The 21,785-nt window shown below is 38.5% G+C and overlaps 1 protein-coding gene across 2 annotated transcripts in view; it reads left to right on the top strand.

The window, feature by feature from the left end:
- LOC101580163 (teneurin-3-like) overlaps positions 1–21,785 on the top strand; it is a 226,837-nt gene that overhangs the window by 174,999 nt on the left and 30,053 nt on the right. Inside the window, exon 2 of one of the 2 annotated variants that reach the window (XM_004642612.1) lies at positions 19,324–19,630. In XM_004642612.1, the coding sequence (XP_004642669.1) occupies positions 19,399–19,630 (232 nt within the window). In that variant the 5' untranslated portion in view covers positions 19,324–19,398. Of the gene's footprint in view, positions 1–19,323; positions 19,631–21,785 lie in introns of those variants that run through there. The other variant, XM_023702723.1, reaches the window with a different exon arrangement.

Genomic DNA, 21,785 nt, shown 5'->3' with positions numbered 1-21,785 from the left:
CTTTGTAGTTTAGTCTGGCCTCAAGCTCACTATGTATCCCAAACTAGCATCAAGCTCCCTGCGATCCACCTGCCTCTACTTCCCAAGTGTTCAGATTATAGCCCAGGGCCATCATGCCTTCATTTCTCAATTAGATAGTATAGTTTTGGGCCCCAGTTCTCTTTCCCTGTTATACTCCTTTGCTTCTGCAAAGGTTTCCTTTTTGCTTCTTTGCTTTGGCCTTCAATGGAAAGGTAACTTCCCCTGGAATATTAAGTGGTTACCCCAAGTCCTGTGTCATGGCCTCTTAGCCACACCCCATACTAGCTTGATCTGTGACTCTTAGGTCACAGAATGCCATTCCATGCGTGGCTGCTATCCTAGATGTTCTTACGCAGTTTAGTAATGGTAGGAGAGAAAGTAGTTCACACAACATTTTCATTAACTCCCCAAGTTCTGCAGCTCTAACCCAAGACAGTATGATCTAAGTACGAAGTTGAAGATAATTGCTGTCAAGGTGTGAAGATGGGCTGTCAGTGCTGGGCTTTATCTGGTCAGGCATTGGGGAACTTGCCTAACCCTTATCCTGTTGGCACTAGTAAGCTACCCAGACCCATAATTCATTCATTCATTTGATAAGAAAGAAATGTCCCTTCCACATAACACATCTTCCTCCTTCTATGGCATATATTGTTTGAGATACATTTTCTTAACCAGGTTGTGCAGCCCATTTACTATGTATTAGTGCATATACCAAAATATTTCTGAATTGTAATATATTTTATAATCATATATTATCTTAAGTTAAACTGATGTTTGCTATTTGCATCTTTGAGTTACCCAAATGGGTTTAATCATAGTTTATCACCAAAGATGGGACATTATAGCATAATAATTTGGATATTTTCTGTTAATAAATATTATTATTAGACCATACTTTGATGCTCATGGTGCTCTCTTTTATTTTAAAGAGAATAAAAATAATAATAAAAATTAGAAACAATATGAAATTTCGAAAAACAAGATGACAGAAATTCAACAATGGTTATTATATTTCATATTGTTGTCTTCAAAGTAGTTGTGTAGATTACCATATACAAACATGTAAAATTAGTCAAAAAATTAAGTGTTAACTGTTCTTTTCAAAAAACCAAAAGAAATTAGTAGCACAATTATCTTAGCTATCTCAAGGGTTTCAAAGGTAAGTGGATGCGACTAAAGACCATATTCATAAATAATAAAATAAGACCCACATGTATAAACATCATATGTCTCTTTAGTGTAAGAATCTGAAAGAATAAATGAAATTTGAAAGGCAAAATAGATATTGTGAAAGGGAAAGAAACAGCTCAAAAGGTAAGAACAACTTGGATGAAGAAAAGAAAAGAAAAAGAAAGAAGAAAAAATATGTATGTATATATACACAAGACAACTCATGATGTTCTGATGCCCATCTGAGAGAATCCCTATAGCACTTGAAGACTTCTGCCATAAACATAATGGTGAATTGCGTCAAGTGTGTGGCTATTCATCTGCCTATTGTTTCATAGTTTTCAAGTTGTACATAGCAGAAAGGTTCTGAGGATAAAGGATGAGAGGGGAAAGGCATTAGGTACATTAGTTGAAATTGGCATCATGTTGCCAAACTGTAATAAGCCTTAGGGGAGCTCAGTGTTGAAACTACTCAATTGAATGCTGCAATTTCCCATAACAATTTAAAAGGCCTGCAGGCATGCTAAAGTCATAGCTGGGTCTTTCAGTTAACACTCTGTAACATGACCCTGAAGTCTCATTTACATCACAGCAATTAAAATATATTCCACATTACATGCTTACTGCTAGAGACTGTAGAAATAATCCAGTGAAATGCTCCTCTTTTCTGAAAATAATCACGGAAATCTTTATTTTCATGATTTTCTCTTTCCAGAGGTATTACTATGACATTCATGTAGACAGAGGGAAGAAAACGCGATTCAGAATAGGAAGAGGTTGGGATGGAGGTGGATAGAAAAGCAATTTAGACCAATAACTAATAGCCATTACTACTTGCTGACCTACATGAAATTAGGTTAGTGGTCTCAGTCCAAGCCATAGGTGACAGGTGTCCATTATGCAAAATAATCACTGTAATCAGTAGTAATTGGCTCCCCTACTGGTAATAAGAAAGAAGAGGGACCCAAAATTAAAAGTGTATTAAAATAATACACCTCTTACTTACAGAAGTACTGCTTCCAGCCCAGGACAAGATGCCCACGCCCAGTTGGGAAGGTGATGGAAAAGTGTCACATCACTTCTGGAAGGTGTTTGTCAATGAGAGTGCTTTCCTTAGTGCTTCAACCAAATTAAATTTAAAATCCTCCCTGGCTTATGGATTGTAACTATTAACTGATAGCATAACTGTTTCATAACGACATGAATAGCAAATTAAATTACAGCAAAGCCACAGTGCCAAAATTTAGATCATATTTTCTCAACAGTGACTGTAGCACATTAGTAATGCCTTTCTTGGGAAGAATCAGACAAAATTGACTTACTCCAAATTGTTGCTGTGGTTTAATATTTATTGAGTGGCCACAATCTACTAGCTTACCTTGAAAGTGTGGTTTTTAACAATTGTCTAGAATACATCATCAAGGTATGAAGCTCAGTGGCAAAAGCCCAGCTTCTTTATTTGGAAGGCAGTCAATGAGCAACCAAGGAAACTGCCTTTCTCCCAGAGCCTGTAGGGACATTCTTGCTTGCACTGCCCTTTTGTGGTCAAGAAGAGTGTTGAAAGAACCCCACTTCAGCAGACATCCGAGAAGGCAACATTTTTATCTACCGCCTAGGTCCATTTTAATCCTCTGACTCCATTTACAACTACTGTTAGTAACAGCATAAAACTTTTTATTGCTCTTCTTACCCTGAACCTTTGTGGTCATTATTGAGAGGTACCTCTTAAGCATGTAAAGCTCCTCTTAGAGGTGCTGATTTTGGCAACAAAAGGGCATAGACTGGTTTGTAGTCACCAGGGTCCTCAGCACATTCTCCCTTATACCTGACATGGGCATTATCTACTTAGGTTTTCAAAAATTGTAATACAGATACCTGTCTTCATAACATATAACATTCAGGAAATCCAGAACTAAGTAATTGGATATATATGTCCTATATATACACAGTCGTGCATTTGAGTCTATTGTACATATGTACTTTAAGGTGTGTGACTAAATTCAAGATGTCAAAACATTACATCACTTGGGCCTACATCTAGTCAAACCTATTTCTATTTCCTGATACTGTTACATTAAAAATTGTTTAAAAACAAAACAGTAAATCTCAACGAAGAAAAGTAGTATAGAAAATTGACTCCTCCGGAATATTTTGCACAGCCTGCCATGCTGGTTATAGCAATGTTGACCCCATTTCCAAGTAGGCCCATTGAGTCGGAGTTCATACCTGAGCCAGCCTGGCAGTCTCTGCAGCAAGCAGAGATGACTGTATTTCCTCCATTCTTTGATCAACTCAAGCTGAACCTAAAGGTCATTTTGAAACTGAAGTAACCTGGAACTTTCTAGTACTATAGAGCATCAACATCACAAGGTGAAAGCAGGCTTTGGAAATCAGCCCACATCTCTCTTCCTACTGCACCAGGAGACTCCATGTTAAGGGAGACACTCGCCTCTAGGGCTGGACCTGGATTCTCTCTTCCTCTAGGGGCCTGGGAAGAAAGTGCCATTTGGGTAGGTTGACACTTTGCAGACAGAGATGAAATCTGCCTGGTGGGCAGTAGACAGAGTGTATGTTTATTACAGTAATTTTGCCTGTGGGTTATGGAGGCATGAATAACTGCAGTTATCTTTTATTCTTCAAATACTTGTGAGTAATCATCAGCTCTCCACCTAGTTGTTACTAAAATAAACCTAACATAGTTCTTTCAATCTAGAGACTCTTAATCAGCTTTATTGCCGCTCTTGAAAGCCTTTCCAGTTTTTGCCTACTGCTTTCTACTACCAAGACATAAATATTTGGGTAACATTATAGATGAAATCATTTTAAAATTGCTGGTGCGGGAACTAGTCTTTTCCCCTTAGTCAATGACATAGTATTTCCAAAGAAGCTCATAAAGATTCAAGACTAAAATTCCATTCAAACATTTTAGCAAAATATCAATTTCATTACAGATGTGTAATCTCTCGTCTGAACCTTGTAGGAAGGAGCTTTGGCACAGTTTCTCAACTCAGTTTCCTCAGATTACTTAGGTGCAAGCTCAGTGACTGAACATTATTCTTGGACACGGGACAATGTTCTTTATTTAATTATATAGCTGGTCTTTATCAAGCACTCATGTTAGGTGCCAGTCACTGTGCTAAATGCTTTAAAAAACTGTCTCATCAGTATTCATGGCATCTCCATAAGAAAGGTATTGTCTTATGCCTTTTAGAGAATTAAATACAGAAAATGAAGCTTCACAGAGCTTAAATAGTCCTGCCAGGTCACATGTCACATGTCATATAATGTAGCTAGACTTTAGGCATAGATGTGTCTGACCAAAAACTTGTGCCCAGGGTCAGCCAGATAGCTCAGTGGATTAAAGTGCCTGCATAGGCAGATGCAGGGACTAGGGTTCAATCACCTGTGTGCCTTGCCAGCCCCACCCCCAGGGTGCGCTGAGCCTGTAATTCCAGTGCTTGTGAGGCTGGAAACAGGAGGATCACTAGGAGTCCGATCTGTGTACTGAGACCCTGTAGACCCTGTACTAAATCTATTAAAGAAACAAAACAAAACAAAAACCTTGTGCTCTATTTTCCTTCCCACTTTATTTATACTATATAGGGTTCTTTTAGTTGAAAAATGCAAGGCAAGAACTTAATGTTTCTGGATCATATTTCTCTGTCTCTGAGGTCTATTTCTTCTCTATAATTCAGTGGCACGAGGGCTCTAGAAATGCCAACAATTGTCAAGTTAGCAATTCCCAGGAAAAGAGTAGGCTCATCCCCAATAGTTTTATCAGATGTCCTGGTACTGAGCTTGTAGGTAGAAATAGGTCACTTGTCCAATCCTGAACCAATCACTGGGATTCTAAACAGAGAGGCCCTAGACCCCAGAACTGTGGGTCTCTCCAGTTGGAGAGGGGCATGTATACAGGGACATATGGGGTATACAGAATTTAGTGCTACCACAATGAGCATGTTGCAGGAAGCCTATGTTCTTTGGCACTGAGACCACATGGGACAGGAGGGAAGACAAGTAAGGGGACTGAGACTGTGTCTCCCGCGGAAACACTGTTGCAACAAGGTATCATTTGTTGGTTGACCTAGTCCTCTGAAGATGTATGTCGGAAATCTTGCTATTTCATCTCCTTCATCTTGAATTGTATGGCTTATTCAGTAGAATTTTATTTAGTTTTCATTTTTGTCTCTCAATAATGGGATAGCTTAAATGTGGCTACCCAGGTATTGTCAGTAGTACAATCTTCATTGACTGTAAATATTAGATCTGATGTCATTCTGACTGTTAAATGCTGTACCATCACCTGTGTATTTTTTTTGCCTTGTTTTGTTGTTTGTTTTTGTTGCTTGAATCTCCTTATTGATCTAAGGTTTGGAAATGTAGTCTAAACCACTCACCCAGACTTGGGCCCATTGTGGTGGCATATGCCTATAGTCCCAGCACTCAAGAGGCTAAAGCAGGAGGATTGCCCTAAGTACCAGGCTGAATTGGACTACATAGTGAGACCCTGTCTGAAAAAAAAAAAAAAAAACAAGAGAACAAAGGCTTGGAATCAAACTCAAATGCTTTCAAATTTTGCTCAACTACTTTCTAACTCAATGACCTTGAGTAAGTAAAGTAATCTCTCTGGGCCTTAGTTCTTTTGTGTGAAAGTGGGGTTTATAATTCTTACTTAGCAAGGTTGTTGTGAGGATTAAGTGAGTCATATATGTAAAGCACCTGGCATATTTTATGGACTCAATAAATAATCAAGATTGAAATTAATAATTAATCGAGGAGCTTTTATGTCTACTCTTAAAGAGATGAATATGCTCAGCACTTAGGGAAATAACATCAGCCTTTCATTTAAGAAGCTGCCCCAATTGTATACAGCATTTCCAACTGTCATCATATCAGTAATAGCTGTCTTCAAGTCAATTGTGATAGAGCCAGTTGCTACTACTTTTCAATCATCCACATGGCTTATTTTTCTGTCTTTTGAAACTACAGTTTTGAGTACTAAGTTGATGCTACATGGATCTTATAGTTTGGCAGACTCAAAGAAATAAATAGAAGAGCACCTAAGGGAGCACAAACTGCCTTAGTCACTAATAGTTGTATGACTTGAGAATGTTTATTAGGTTTTATAGTCCCTCATTTGTAAGACTAGTAAATAATTTAAACTTATTGTTTTGCTATTAGAAATAGAAATTGAATGTTTAAAACATGTATTATTCAAGTGTCTGATTCGTAGAAGTTATTATTATCACTGGACATTTGATTGTGGCCAGCATGTTCAGTGAGATGGATGTACCCACTGAAGACAGAAAGATCTAGTTCAGTCAGAAAAATACATCTGAAGTGGTAGCAAGAATTCTATTTTTTTTTTTTACCAAATATGTGTTTGAATATCACAGGATTATCTGCATGACCTGTGTTCTGTGCTTTCTCGTCTGTATCAGATGTTATTACTGCCAGAACTTTCGAAGCCCAGGCTCATTCTGAGGCACAAGGGCTTGGAGTAGGGGCCCTGGTCTTCAGCGTGTAAGTTTTATGTCATCATGGAAGTGTGCAAATAGCTGTGGATATTGAGCTGAGCCAGACAAGTAGACACGGCATTTACACTTTATCCTACCGGTTAGCGAGCTGGAAAGTGGCCTTCAACTCAGATGTGTTTCTTCTTGAGCGCCTTTCCCGTCTCTCCTCAGGCACAGTTACTCACCCTCCACAGCCATAGACTACACATACATACTTGTACCAGTATATGACATTATCTATTAAGTATCTATTCCCCACAGTTGTTATCAGAAAAGAGCTACTTCTCACTTCAAACAACACAAATAAAATGTTTTGCCTTTAGATTGCAAACTATGTTCCCATTTTACGTTACTGAATAAATAAGCCTCATTATCTTTTTTCCTTTTTGATCATTTTCAGTTTCTATTCCTTTGTTCATATAAATATTTTTTGAAGGAATTTTAATGATTAGATGAGATTTAAGCCATTTTTCTTATCACCTCAGGCGCTGCTCTATATATTCTCCAATTAAAATTTTTTCTGGTATTCAATTTACTCAGTAGCTATTTTAGTATACTGTGTCTATTTGTTACAATATCTAAGTTCACATATTTGTTATTTTTATAATAGAACATGAGAGGGGCTGGGGAGATAGTTCAGTGGTCTAAGCACCTGCCTGGCAAGCTCAAGGACCCAGGTTTGATCCCCAGTACCACATGCAGTGCCAGCCCTGGAACCTGGGCGCAGCATGCTGGCCACCTAAACCGGGTGTGGTGCGCATACTGTACTCCCAGTACTGGGGAGGCTGAGACAGGAGGATCACTGTGAGTCCAAGCTGCCTAGTGAGACTCCGTACCAAATAAATAAATAAATAAATAAATAAATACCAGAAATAGTTTTGAGTTTTAAAACATTAAACTTGCTGTATGTTACTTTTCAAATAAAGCCACAAATATATCTTTGTTCCCATAAAAATGTTCATGTTAAGGAAAATGAAGTACAAGATCATTCCTGTTAAGTGTATGTACACACATGAATGCACCTGTTCAAATACACACAAATGCCTGGGGAAAGTCTGTAAAGGTGCACAACAAAGATTAAGAGGGTAATTTTTGTTGGTACCCAGAAAAAAATATTACCTACTTAGTACAAAGAAGAACAGGCGCCGAGAGCCAGCGCTCCGCAGAGTGCTCCGCAGTGGGGCCGCTGCTGGTCGCTCTGTCTGAGCTGTTTCTTCACCGGGCTGTGCCAGGCGGAAACGGGGCATCAGTCTTAACTCCTTCGGTTTCCTCCTTCTCCTCGCTCCCGACAGCAGCCCTGCCTGTGCCAGCTCTCACCGCCGCTCAGGCCTTCTTACTTCTCTGAGTCTCCCCTGCCATTTCACGTTCCCCAGTTCAAGCTTCTTCTTTTATTTAACATCATTATTTTAAATTTTTATTTATTTGAGAGAGAGAGAGACAGAGACAGAGACAGAGTGTGTGTGGTGTGTGTGGCCCGCTCAGCCCACCAGGGGGCGGGGCTGGCTGGCATGTGGTGCTGGGGGATCGAACCGTGGTCCCTGATGCTTTGCTAAGCTTGTTCTAAGTAAGTGCTTTAGACCACTGAACCATCTCTCCAGCCCCAAGCTTCTTCTTTTGCTGGGACTTAATGCAAAATCCTCCAGCGTACGAGGCCTGCTGGCCGACTCCTGGGGTTCCAGCGCTCTCAGCGGCTAAGGCAGGAGCTTCACAAATTCGGGCCCAGCATGGGTAATTCAGCAATTTAGCGAGATTCTATCTCAGGAAAAAAAAATAAAAAAATCAGCCCACAAGTTTGGCTGCTTTTGCCCCAGACCCTTCCACACGTCCTCCCCGCGTCAGCTTTAGCGATGTTTCTAACCTGAAAATATGACTGATAACTGCTTACAGTGCCCGGTTGTCGCGGAATCCTGGGGGGACACAGACGGAACTGCGCAGCCCTCCTCCGAAGCCCTTGTCCCACCTTGAAGTGCCTTCTGGGTTCCTCGGAAGCCTGTCCCTGCGCTCACTGTGCCTGGCTTCTCTGGCGCTGATGCTGCGCACTCTTGTCAGCTTCGGGGGCTCTGAGAGGTGTCTTGTCTTCTTGGCTGTCGTGCTGGCAGCTCTTCCCCTGTAAGGGTCATATGTGCAACTGGCTCCAACCTATCGATCCTATAGGTCTCACTTTCCGTATCACTTTTTTTTTCTTCCAGAAAGATCTTCTTTTGGTTTAAAGTGTCAATTAGATCACCTCTTCTGTTCTTCCAGTAACATACTTTTTTGCAGCATTTATAGAATTTTATTTTGTATAGAAATACAACTGTACTTTTACTTGTGTCACCAGTTCTTTTTTTTTTTTTTTTTTTTTTTTTCAGTTTGAAAGAGAGACAAAACTCTGCCTTGCTTATTTCTTTAACTCCAGAGCTTCTCATCCGCCTGACAGGTGCTGGGGAATTGATGTATTTTTGCCAATAGAACAAACTAGAGAAGAATAACATAAAGATCAAAATTCCATGTGCACATCTTTGTGGAAACATGTAGATCAACTGCTTTCTTTTGAATTATTGAAATGGTTCTCCTTCTAGTCTTGCTTTATTTTTTTCACCCAAACTGACAACCTCTGCTTTGTAACTGGAGAATTTTGATAATTATATTTAATGTGATTATTGATAAGATTAAGGTTTTGTTTTTTCACCCTTTTTTAATATTTAGTAGAGTGTCTACAGAGTCTCACTACACAGATTGGACTTGTAGTGATCCTCCTGTTTTCAGCCTCCCAACTGCTTGGATCACAGGCCTGTGCCACCACGCCCAGTCTCAATCTCCACTGGGGGCAGGGCCGGTACAGACTCCAGGGATCGAACCTAGTCCCTGCGTCTGCCTAAGCAGGCGCTTTAATCTGCTAAGCTGTCTGGCTGGCTCCCCCCCCCCCCTTTTTTTTTTTTTTTTCTGCACTGGAATGAATTCAGGGCCTCTCAGTTGGCCTACATCCCCACCCTTGTTTTGAGAAGGGCCTCCCATGGCCACTAAGTTGCCTGTACTGGGCTCAAACTTGTGATCCTCCTTTGCAGACTCCCTGCGTGCCATTTTGCCTGGCTTCCATCCCTTGACTTCTAACTTCCTTGTATCTTTGAATTTAATGGAGTTTCTTGGAAACATTATTACATTGGATTTTATTTTTGTAAACCAATGTAAATAAAATCTCTGCATTTTGTGCGGCATGTAGAATGTTTACATTTAATATGATTCTTGACCTTGTTAAGCTTACATCTATGGTCTAGCCCTCTGTTTCTTTTTCTTTTATTTTTCTATTTTATTTTTGTTGTTGTTATGTATTTAGTATAAGATCTACAGGGTCTCACTACACAGATCCAACTCATGGTGATTCTCTTGTTTTCAGCCTCCCAAACTCTGGGATTACAGGCATGCACCACCATGCCATCTCAATCATAGTCTCAGTGTGCCCTGGGGGCGGGGCCAGGTTGGCACACTGGGGATCCAACCCTGGCCACTGCACTCTGCCTAAGCAGGTGCTTTAGTCTGCTGAGCTATCTGGCTGGCCCTTAGCCCTTTGTTTCTATCTGCTGCATTCTCCTGTTTCCTCTTCTACATTATTTTGATTAAATTACAATGTGTTTGCTTTTAGAATTTCATTATCTCAGCTGGGTACAGTGGCACATGCCTGCAATCCAAGCACTTGAGAGACTGAATCAGGAGGATCTCCATGAGTTCAAGGGCAGGCTGGGCTACACAGTGAGTTCAAAGCCAGTCTAATTACAAAGCAAGATCCTGTCTCAAAGCAATAAAAACAAACAAAATTCTATTATCTCTTTTGTTAACATGTTTATTATGATTTGTTCTAAGGTTTAAAGTATACTTGTTTAATATAACACATTTACCCAAAGAAGATGAGTATAATTTTCTGGTTGTACCAAAAAATAAACATCTCACAAATGATTTCACTTCTAAAACAATCATTTATACTTTTAAAAAAAAATGCTAAGGAGAGGGGAATCCATTTATTTATTTATTTTTTAATTTTAGGGAAGGGTTTACAGGGTGTTCAGGGTCTCACTACTAGATTGGACTCTTAGTGATCCGCCTGTCTCCCCTCATGAGAGCTGGGATTATGGATGTGCCACCATGCCCAGTCTCAATTGCCATCTCGGCAGGCCCGAGGGGCAGGCCAGCACACTTTATTTTTAACATGTTTCTAGAGCTACTAAAAAGCTTGCATTTATGAAATGGTTGCTAAAAACTTCTCCTTGCATTCCACAAGAAAGGAGACAAGGACCACCGATACGATGTGGGGTATGATTAGAGTTGGCTTTTTTTCTCTTCTGCTTCATCAGATGTTGGACTCCCGTTGTTCTTAGTCTCTCTGTTTTCTGCAGGTAAATCTCTAATTTCTTGGTTAGCCACTTCAGCCCATTTTCCCTTTGATCTCTTTTTGCCCCATCCTTGCACTGCTTTGTCCAGAGATCCATCCTTTACCGCTGCCTTTTCTGGCCTTCCTTTCACTTCTGCAGGGACAGCCCGCCCACTACCTGCCTGCCCGCCCATTTTTCTCAGGCTCCTCCTTTGCCTTAGGCGAGCTGACCTTTTCTCTTAGGCATCCTGGCAGCACCCAGAGCCTGCCAAGCTGTGCTGGCTGGCCTCTCTGTGAGTTTTCTATATGTACATGTATCGTGCTTAGTCATCTATATTTTAAGGAGATTTAAACAAGAAAAAATAGCATGTGTACTTACAATTTAACTATATACTTGTTTTCGTGTACTGTTCACTCCTTTTCAAAGATTTCTGTATGACGTATGCTTCTTTTCCCTTCAAGGATGCCTTTACATAATTTGAGGTGGATGTTTACTGAGTTGTCAGCTTTTGTAAAACTGAAAAGGTATATATTTCACCTTAATTTTTGAGGTATACATTTTAGGTGTAGAACTCTGGAGTTTTTTATTTCTATTTTTTTCTTTTCAGTTCTTAAAAGACACTTCTGTACTTTGTTTTGCTTGTATTATTTCCATTGAAAAGCTTTGTATAGAGTATGCATTCTTCCTGTGTTTGTTTTTAAGATGACCATCTCATTCCTGGTTTTAAATAATTTTAGTCATAATATAATGCCCTCATGTACTTTTCTTCACCTCTCTTGGGCTCAGGGTCAAGTGAACCTCTGAGATCTACAGGCTTAGGATGTTCATTACATTTGAAAATTTTTAAGTTATTTCTTTTCAAATATTTTCTGTTAACTCTTACATGTACTTGTCATCAAGAATTCTTTTCCTTGCCAGGCCCCGCCCCCGGGGCATGCTGAGAGGGTGATTGAGACTGGACGTGGTAGCATGCACCTGTAATCTCAGCACTGGGGAGGCTGAAAACAGGAGGATCACTACAAGTTGGATCTGTATGGTGAGACCCTGTAGACAATGTCATAAAAACATTAAAAAAATTTTCCTTACAAACAAAGAATTCTTTTCTTATATCTCTCCTCTCTCTCTCTCTCTTTCTCGTTCTTTGTCCAGAGATAGTTTTGTGACATAGTTTCATGACATAGTGCTGGCTGGCCTTGAACCTTTCTGTAGCACTGCCACAGCCACATTCTGGGGTCACCAAGCTTCCTTCAGGGATTGCACTTCATGTCTATATTGGCCTTTTAGAATAGCTTTGCCCCTCGGTAATGACCTATTCATTTATTTATCCATCCATTACCTTTCTCTGTGCTTTCTTCTGTATGGTTTCTACCAGTATTTTAGAGTTCACCATTCTTCTCTTTTGCAACACGTAATCCGTCATTGATCTCACTCAGTATAGTTTTTGTGCTAGATATTGTAGTTTTCCTCTAGAAATTTTCAATCTTCTTTTTGTATATTTCATGTCTCCATTTAATTTTTTGAATATATCAAATACTTTTATTAATAACTTTTCATGTCTTTGTGTCACCTCTGGATCAGTTTCAAATGATTTCTTCCTTCAGTGTTTTCTTGCTCCTTTGCATTCCTGATGACCTTTGAATGAATGATATGCACTGCAAATTTTATCTTTCAGTACTGAAAGTTTTTATATCCTTACAATATTTTTGAGCCTTTTCATGAGGCAGCTAAGCAGTTTGTAAACAGTTTGACTCATTCTGGTTTTGTTTGTTAGCTAGAATAAGAATTATGATTAGTCTCATGTTAATTATTCTCCACAACCCAGGCAAGTTCTTTCTAAATGATTCAAAAATGATTCAAAAATTCTTGAATTATGAAGTTTTTCCTGCTTGGCAGGTAGATCAGACACTAATCTTTGAATGAGTCCTAGATTCTTTTCTCTTATGTAGTGCTCCTGAAGGGGATCGTGCTTGCCCCAGAATCATGTTTGATTGTCATGATTGCAGGTGCTACTTGCGTCTAGTGGGTGGAAATGGAGAATACAGCAAACGTCCTGCTCTAGGATAGTCTTCACAAAAAGGATGTTTCTCTTTTGAAATAGCACTACAGCTACATCATCCTTTCAGATACTCCTTTCTCTGACCTCCAGTGGTCTCCTCAGACATGTTCTGTTCAGGACTCTGCTGAATTCCTAAGAAAGACCCTCCAAAGACCTTCACAGTTCTTTCTTCATACATCTCTTTCTTTGTCCAACACTTGGTCCTTCAGACCTTTGTCACCTATTCTGCTGGATCCAGCTCTAGCTGTTAAAGACATCTGATGAGCTCCGCTTGGGTTTCTCCTCCCTGTGCAACACAGTCTGGAAACCATCAAGGCAGTGAGCAAGGTGAATTAAGGGTTCACCTTGTGTGTTTCTCATGCTCCCGGGTTCACTCTCCTTCACTGTGCAAAGTCTAGGGCTTGAAAACTCTAGCTTCATATATTCTGGCTACTTTGTTGTGTGACACAGGAGAATGAATCTCATGCCCATTATTCCTAGGCTGCAAGTAGTAGCAGACTCCATATTTATCATTGCCATCTAATGGCAAGCTTCACTTTTGTTACTAGTACAGAGTAGATTCCACAGTTTGTTATCTTTCCTTGGATAATTTTTCTTTCACTTTGTAACAGGATTGTTAGATTCTCTTACATTTTACTCTTTGAAACTATAAACTCAAATCCTTACACTTGAATATAGTGTTACAAAAAAGCCACTATAAATGATTTTATTTTTGTGCTTAATAATTGTTTCAATGCTTTGATTTGTAAATTTGCTCCAGGAAATACAGTTTCCTCTAAAATGAACAGTAACAATTGATTTTTCTCTTGTGTTCAATTGGTGTTAATCTAGCCATTCAATAAAGGAAGCACTTTGAAATTCTTATAGTATATGCAAAATTGTATTTAGTGTTGATTAACATAACTGGCAATAATTTATAAACATCAACTTATTAGGGAAATATAAATTGTAACAAGAGGGGACTATTTCTTGGTTTTGTGTACAAAGAATTTCAATCTTTAAAATGCTTTGTAGTAAATTATTGTTTCTCTGAAGTCTACTTATTATTGTCAGTGAAATTTTAAAACTCTAATAAAATAGAATAGTCTATGTAGAGAGGCATTCAAAGTAACATACAAAGATTTGGAATTCTTACAGAAGATAGATAACAACAGAAGCATGAATGAGTTTGACTAGTAAGTTATTTAATCTTTTGGGTCAGCATATTTGATTTTATTTCACCTCAGGGAATTTGAAAACTGCAATTGATTTTAGACATTCTACTTATAATAAAACTGAAAAAAAATTGTAATCACTGTTATCAAGGATTTTAAAAATAGACAAACTCCAAATTAAAATAAGGCACGCTTTCAAAATAGTTCATTAGAATTAGGAAAATATAATATTATAATATTGTTCAGTTTTCTGGCCAAATTTCAAAGTATATTTAAATGCCATATCTGAAGTAGAGGATATATTCTTCTACATTAGTGTCCATAAATGAAGAAGAGCCTGCCCATTTATTCATTTGGTGCAACACATATTTTTTCAAAGTACAGGTGTTCTTGACTTATGATGGGGTTAAATCCTGGTAGACCCATTGTAAATCGAAAATTCCATAACTCAAAAGTACGTTTAAGCCAGATGTGATGGTGCATGCCTTTAATCCCAGCCTTCAGGAGGCTGAGACAGGAGGACTGCCACTTTGAGGACAGCCTGGACAACTGAGTGAGACTCTCTGAGAAAAACAAAATGAACAAAGCCTGCCTTTAATACATAAACCTACTGAATATCAGAGGTTAGCCACATAGTACACTGTACTGACTTTATTTTCATGAATGTGTGCTGCTACTGGTCAGCATCATAAGACAGCATTGTACCTTAAGTCACTAGCCGAGGAAAAGATCAAAATTCAAAATTTATAGTACAGTTTCTATCAAATATTTATTGCTTTCACTCCATCAGATACTCAAAAAATTAAGTTTAACGGTCCTAAACCATCTGTATTAAGTATTGCAATTTGCTTTAAGAACAGCTGTGACTTCAAGAGGAGTACTCTGATTAGTAACTGAGTTGTTTTTCAAGGAGGGAATGAAAATTAACCTAATCAGTTTGATATTGTTGTATGCTTGCCAGTTCAGTCAAAAGTTTTGGTCAGCTTTCTAATAGCTTTCTTTATTTTTCAAAGGCTCTGCCTACACTGATTCAGCTCATGTCCTGTTCATTAAGTTCTTTATGCTGAATGTATGCAGGGTGACCCCTCTTTGTATAGGACCACACAGTCACCATCAAAGTGTTCCAACAACTTAGCACCCTTTAGCAGCTGCATTTCTTAACCCTCTCATCCTCAGCCCTGAGTGGAGGAGATACACAGAAAACTGCCTTTTGAAGTCATCTTGAACTCATTGACTTCCATCAGAAGCATATCGGAAGTTGCAAACATTACAAGTATAGATTAAATCTTTGAAAAGTTTGAGCTACATACAAAAATGGGATGACAGATATAAAGTGCTTTATTGTTTGGAATATCTAAGATCAATTGCCTCTGCCTTTGATCATATATTTGAATAATGTACCTTGATTTATCATGGAACTTTAGAGTTGCTTGCAAACAATGAAAACTCAGAGAGTCGGCGCCAGAGATGGTCAGTAACAGTGGTGAAGAACCTATGGCACGCATGTTACTTATTCTCTTTTAAGTCAAAATATGTTAATGTATGAGCTTTTTTCTAAACTAAAATGCTAGCATTCAGGTTTAATTGCAGTGTGTTAATCTGGGATAAATAAGTGAGCTTTGGGTTGTAGTTTTGGCACTTATCTCTAAAAAGTTCACCACCCCTGGTCTATAAAGTTCAAGAGCAACTAAAATTTTCTTGTTAGACAGTGGTTATAACTCTGAAGCCCCAGTAACCTCTCCCCAAAGGAAGAAACTTTTTAAAATTATTGTTTTATTGCTAATTTATTAACATCTAATTAACATCGAATTGTAAAGTTTGGTAATATTACTACAAAATTTTAGCTTTAGTTGTGATGATATATTAAAGAACTTCATATCACATTAACTAAATTTATGATTATCTGATTTTCAAGATTATAAAATTATATTATGAAAACTATATAGTAAAGCTAATTCATTTTTACATTCAAAAGCAAATTATTCATCATACTAAATCACTATACTTTAAGGTATGATTTTTTAAGCCCCATTCTTATCAGCATTTATTTTAAAATAAGTACCAACATAGGACAAGGAACGAAAGTCCTATAATGGATCCAAAGCCTAACTCTCTATTACTGAAAACACTTGTATTACATTTTTGCAGTCAGTTAAAAGGCTTTTTGATGATCATTTAATTTTGAGCTATGTGGCCTTTTCTCTAAAGAGGACAAAACTATTTTGGAAAGAAAATTTTTTGAACTTAGGCATTTTTATTCAATCTTTTAAAGAACAAAGTGACCACAATATAGTTTAAAAATCACTGAGATCATTAAAGCCAATTAATGGCTGCAGGGTTCTAGAATGGTTCTAGAATCAGTCAATTCTTCATTCCATAAAATAGAATCAGGGGGCTGGTAAGGTAGCTCAGCAGCCTAAAGCACCTGCTTAGGCAAGCTTAGGCAGGCACAGGGCCCCTGCAGTTAGATTCCTGGCACCACATGCTGCGTCAGCCCCGCCCTAAGGGCAGGCTGAGCCACGCCCCCTCAGAAAAAAATAGAATCAGTGTTTCAATAAGTTGAGCAGACAGAAGTTGGTTTAATAAACAGAGAAGTGCTGGAAAAACACACAAACGAAACACAAAAGGTAGATCAGTCACTTCTTTTTTTCCTCACCTTTCTTATAAGGTGAGGGGAAAAAGGTAGAACAATAGAAAAATAATTACTTGATTAACGTTGATTATTTTAGATTACTTTTTCTGAATTAGTAAATCAAAAGCAGCACCATTATCTTATTGATTGAAAAAGCTTCTTTAGGAAATTTGGCTGTTTTCACTTTCTCTGCAGGGCAGGGATTGTAGATAACAATTTAGTTTCCCTTTGATGAGCCTCAGCTAGGAGACAACATTTTGACTCCTAACTTGGTCTGCAACACCTCATGTAGAACCCTCATCCAGACGGTGGCCTCCTGTGAGTTTTCTAAAATATCTGTATTGGGAAAAATCTCCTGATACAAACACAGCCTGCACATATGTACGGTCTATGAAGACAAGAGCATTCACTCCTGCTTCCTCAGCTTCTAGAAGGGACTCTTAACACGTGGTAGTTACTCAGTAAATATTTATCTAAAATAACTTCAGCTTGCTGGAATAAAAAGATTAAATTTATTTGTCTTGATCTTGGTTCTGTAAAAAAAAAAAACTCCATAGCCATACCTTAAAACTTTATGACCTTAAACTTAAAGAAAAGCTACAATTAGGAATTCAATTTCTAAGAAGTGCTATTAGAAGAATTTATAAGAGAACAGCAAATAATGAAACAGAAGCTATCAATGAAAAATATTGGTATTTTTATTAATTATTGCCGTATCACCCAGGCTGGGCTTGTGCAATCCTCTGGCTTTATCCTCCTGATTAATGGTCATTATAAACACACATCACCACATCCAGATTTAGCTTTTTGTTTTTGAAGAGTCATGGAAAAGAAGCAAAAGGTAGAGAAATCAAGGTGCATTCCAACACTCCACTGAAAAATTAGTGACTCCTTTGACCAGCTCAGCTCAGGAAAATAGCAGAGAGCTGGGGGACACCATGTGAGGAACTCTTTCTTGATCATTTGGATGGGAGGGACATAGTCTTGTTGAAGACCTACCAAGAAGGAGCAGCCCAAACCTTTCCAAGGACTGTATCTGGAAACCCATAGTCCTTTCAGCCCAGAGAGTTCTTCCACTTTTTTTTTTCTTGTAGCTGAGTAGAAGGCTAACTTTGGAAAATGAGAGATGTATAATGTTGTAATGCTAAGCCGAAAACACCAAGACTTGTTGACAACTCAATGTAAGCTGAGCCGGCATGGGAGAATCAGAGTCAGCCACAAGGCTCCAAGTTGGAAGCACATTAAAGAATTGTGTGATGTGTCTAATGATAGCCAGTAATGAAGAGCAGGAGAGAGGCTCTTCGGAAGAGAGACCCTACGTGGAAGAAAATGCCAAAATAGAATTCACAGCCATAATGATGTTGAACTGAAGACCTGGGGACCAGCCAGAAATCATTTATTTCAAGTTGATTATGGAATCACTCAAATAAAAAATAGATTTAGGAAGGCAGAGTTAGGGTGGGAAAAAACACACTGAGGGTTGAAGACTAAATCCTCAGGGATCTTCAGATTGAAATGAAGGAACAAAATGGGAAAAAATAAAGCCAAAACAGAGTCGCTTAAAATGCAGATTAGCTCTGGGCAACTCTCCCCCTGCCAGGCCCCAGATCTTCTGCTACAGAACTTGTTCCTCTTGCCCTTACCATTGTCGGTTCAGCAGATTCAGGAAAAAGAAAATAGCTAAGCAGAGAAACACAATTTGCTTTGCTCCTTCACAGTTATTCTTGCTACTGGCAGTTGTAGGAAACTGTCCCCATCAAATTAGCCTCTTGAATTGCCTTAAATATCAGAGTATGTTGATTAAATTCATTTCCTAGAGAGGAAAAAGAATTTTAAGAAGAGCTATATGAAAGGAGAACCATCTTTTTCTGTAATCCAAGACTTTTAGGTCTTTAAAAAATGAAAGTTATACCCTCTGAAGGAAAAGTCTGCAAAAATGAATAAAATGGGCAATGTATTTGACAAAATTTTATTTGTTAGACACTCCCAATTTGCTCATGCTTTTAAAAAATTGAAAAAAAATAGCATCAATATAAGAAAAATAAAATAATTTATTTGTGAATGGAGAAAGTACTACAATAGAAAACTTTCCCATTGTGGAAAATTTAACAAATTATTGAAGCCAAGTTTTAACTAGCTTCCATAGTGAAATTTGAGCTTCATCTTAAATTATTTCTATTGATGTGAAAAATCAGATATAGTGGCTTAATATGTATACTAACTCTCACTAGCAGAAAATGTGCCTCACCTCTTGGTGCTACAAAATGCTTTAGACAGACCATACAGATATTAATTTCTTGTTGAAAGCAAGATTCCAAGATAGGCAAGACTATAGTTTTCCAGCACACTCCAGATGGAGACCGGTAGAGGGTAGTCAGTTTTTAGATGAATATTATGCTGACATCATGCCAACCTTTTATCTTTACAGAGAGGCCAATGAGAATTGAACACTGAGCATAATTTGTAACAAGCAGGACTGATGTGCACACAGAAGGAATGAAGTATGGATGTGAAAGAACGTAGGCCTTATTGCTCCCTGACCAAGAGCAGACGAGAAAAAGAACGCCGGTATACAAATTCCTCAGCAGACAATGAAGAGTGTAGGGTCCCTACGCAGAAGTCCTATAGTTCCAGTGAAACCTTGAAAGCTTTTGATCACGATTCCTCGCGCCTGCTTTATGGAAACAGAGTAAAGGATTTGGTTCACAGAGAAGCAGACGAGTATACTAGACAAGGTAGGTAATTGTTCTAGTAAGACAAGGCATGCTCAAATGTTTCTAACTTGTAGGTGTCACATTTTCCCCAGAAAGAGACATGATTAATTTATAGTTTTGATGCCCTATCCACTAGTCCCAATTGGAGAACTTAGATGATCACACAGTATTCCAGGTTACAGTTAGAAAGCCACCAATAGCGTATTGGCACACAGACAAGAGTAATGCATGTAGAGAAGAATCCCACAGCTTCATGCTCACTGTGTATGTGAGGTTTCTAGCTCTACCTGTAGCCACAGTATGTGTGCATAAGGCTGAACCTCAAGTCTCTAGGGCTTCTTTTCAGTTGAATGAAAGCACTCATAAACATTGCTTTTATGGTTAGACTGGAGCACAGAAGCTGTAGAAAAGAAAATTCATCTGTCCCTGTTAAGAAAGTAAGAATTATGATCCTAGATAATCTGAACCATCCATCCCAGCTCTGTGGAAACACAAGAGCCTGCGCTGAAGTGTTTCACTTTCTTTATAAGGTCGCACCTTTACACATCCTGGTTTCCTATAATATAATTTGCTATGTCTTGCTCACTAATTTCCATGTTTAAGACAATAGTTTTTAAATTAGGTGTGCAGTTATATTGTGTTTCTTATAATACAGTCTTGAGATGTGGGCAAGATTTTTACTAATAAAAGTGAAATCCTCTTATGTGTATGTTGTGCTTTATAAAATCTTAGTGTCCCTTAGCTACTTTAATCAGGAAAGGAGAAAAATAGGTTAAACTTAAATAATAATGAATATACTGACTCTTTTCCAAAGACCTCACAGACAGTGTGACTGAAAGATTTTATATTGGACAAGTACAAATTTGAGGAAAAGCGATAATGCAACAAACTGTTCCAAAGTCTGAAATGTCTCTATGATCCTTTTTTTCTGCATTATGAAAAGAGCCATCCTAACAATAGTGAGATAATATTTTTTCACCGAAACAAGTTTATGAAAAAAAAATTTGATTTTCTAAAGAGAGATTTTCCTCACTAAAGCATGTCTTCTTAATTACTGATATCAAGTTCTACGGCAAAGGACAAAACTGCTTATGATTTTAAATTCATTTTTAAAAGGACAAATAAAAGACATTTGAAATATGTATTCTAGATATGTTTTCTAGATAAGGGCTTTAGTTCATTTTACTATATACTCTAATTCTAAACTCAGTTGTTTTACACTGTCTGCATGGCTGAAATAGATGATCAGTGTACATTTTTCACCAATTAAGGAAATGTAGGTAGCACAGAAATACATGTGATTAAAACCCAGTAAAAGTCTCACTTTCTATTACACAAATAACTGCTGAGTCCCCAGTTGGGGGTGGGCAAACCTACAGTGTGGAAGACTTTTAGAAGCAAACCCAGCACATGTGGTGATGGGGTGGGGAGGCTGTTCTCCACCCCAAGCAAGCATTTAGTTTTGGCAGAGTAGAGGATGCTTAAACAGGTTAAAAATAGCTCACTGAAATTTTCACCTCCTAGGCAGCGTTAATCCAGTGCAGACTGTTGTTGACGACACTGGTGATACCATCTGTGGAAACCCTGGAACTGAAGTTCGTAGGGGACCAAATAGTACTATTACTCAGCTCCCTGCAAGCCAAGGACTAGAGAAGAAAAAGGGCCATAGGAAAGAGATATGAGCCAGACAGCAGATGGAGGTCTCTTGTCCGTAGGCTGAATGGGGTAGTGAGAAGAGGTTTAAGAACAGAAGCAAAGAAAAAAGCAAAGTGCAGTGTTTGATGGTGCTATGAGTCACTTGACAGGCTCTTAAATTAGAATTTATTAAAAACACCAGTGTGCTGCTGACCGTAGCTGCTGTATAGGATGCCTTCCAGTTGGCCATGCATAAGCAGGCAGTGTGCACAGGCACCTGCTGAGGTAGGTCCTGAGAGCAAATAGCCTCATAGATCCAGATGTCTGAGTCCTGGAGATCCCCAGGCTGGTGTGTAGGGAGCTGAGACTCAAACCCTAGTCTACATCTAGTGTTTGGGTGTGGAATCTTTTAACAGCTATCAGTGTATAAAACAGGAGAAATAGGACGTTCGTTGTACAAATTGCCCTTTGGCATATTAGAGTCACCTTTCTTCAGTTCCCCATTTAGATAGATGGTGGGGGTATGGATAGTGAAAAATGA

This window comes from Octodon degus, unplaced genomic scaffold (assembly GCF_000260255.1).
Source record: "Octodon degus isolate 3935 unplaced genomic scaffold, OctDeg1.0 scaffold00157, whole genome shotgun sequence".
NCBI classification, from domain to species: domain Eukaryota; kingdom Metazoa; phylum Chordata; class Mammalia; order Rodentia; family Octodontidae; genus Octodon; species Octodon degus.
This window is presented reverse-complemented; position numbering and strand designations above follow the sequence as displayed.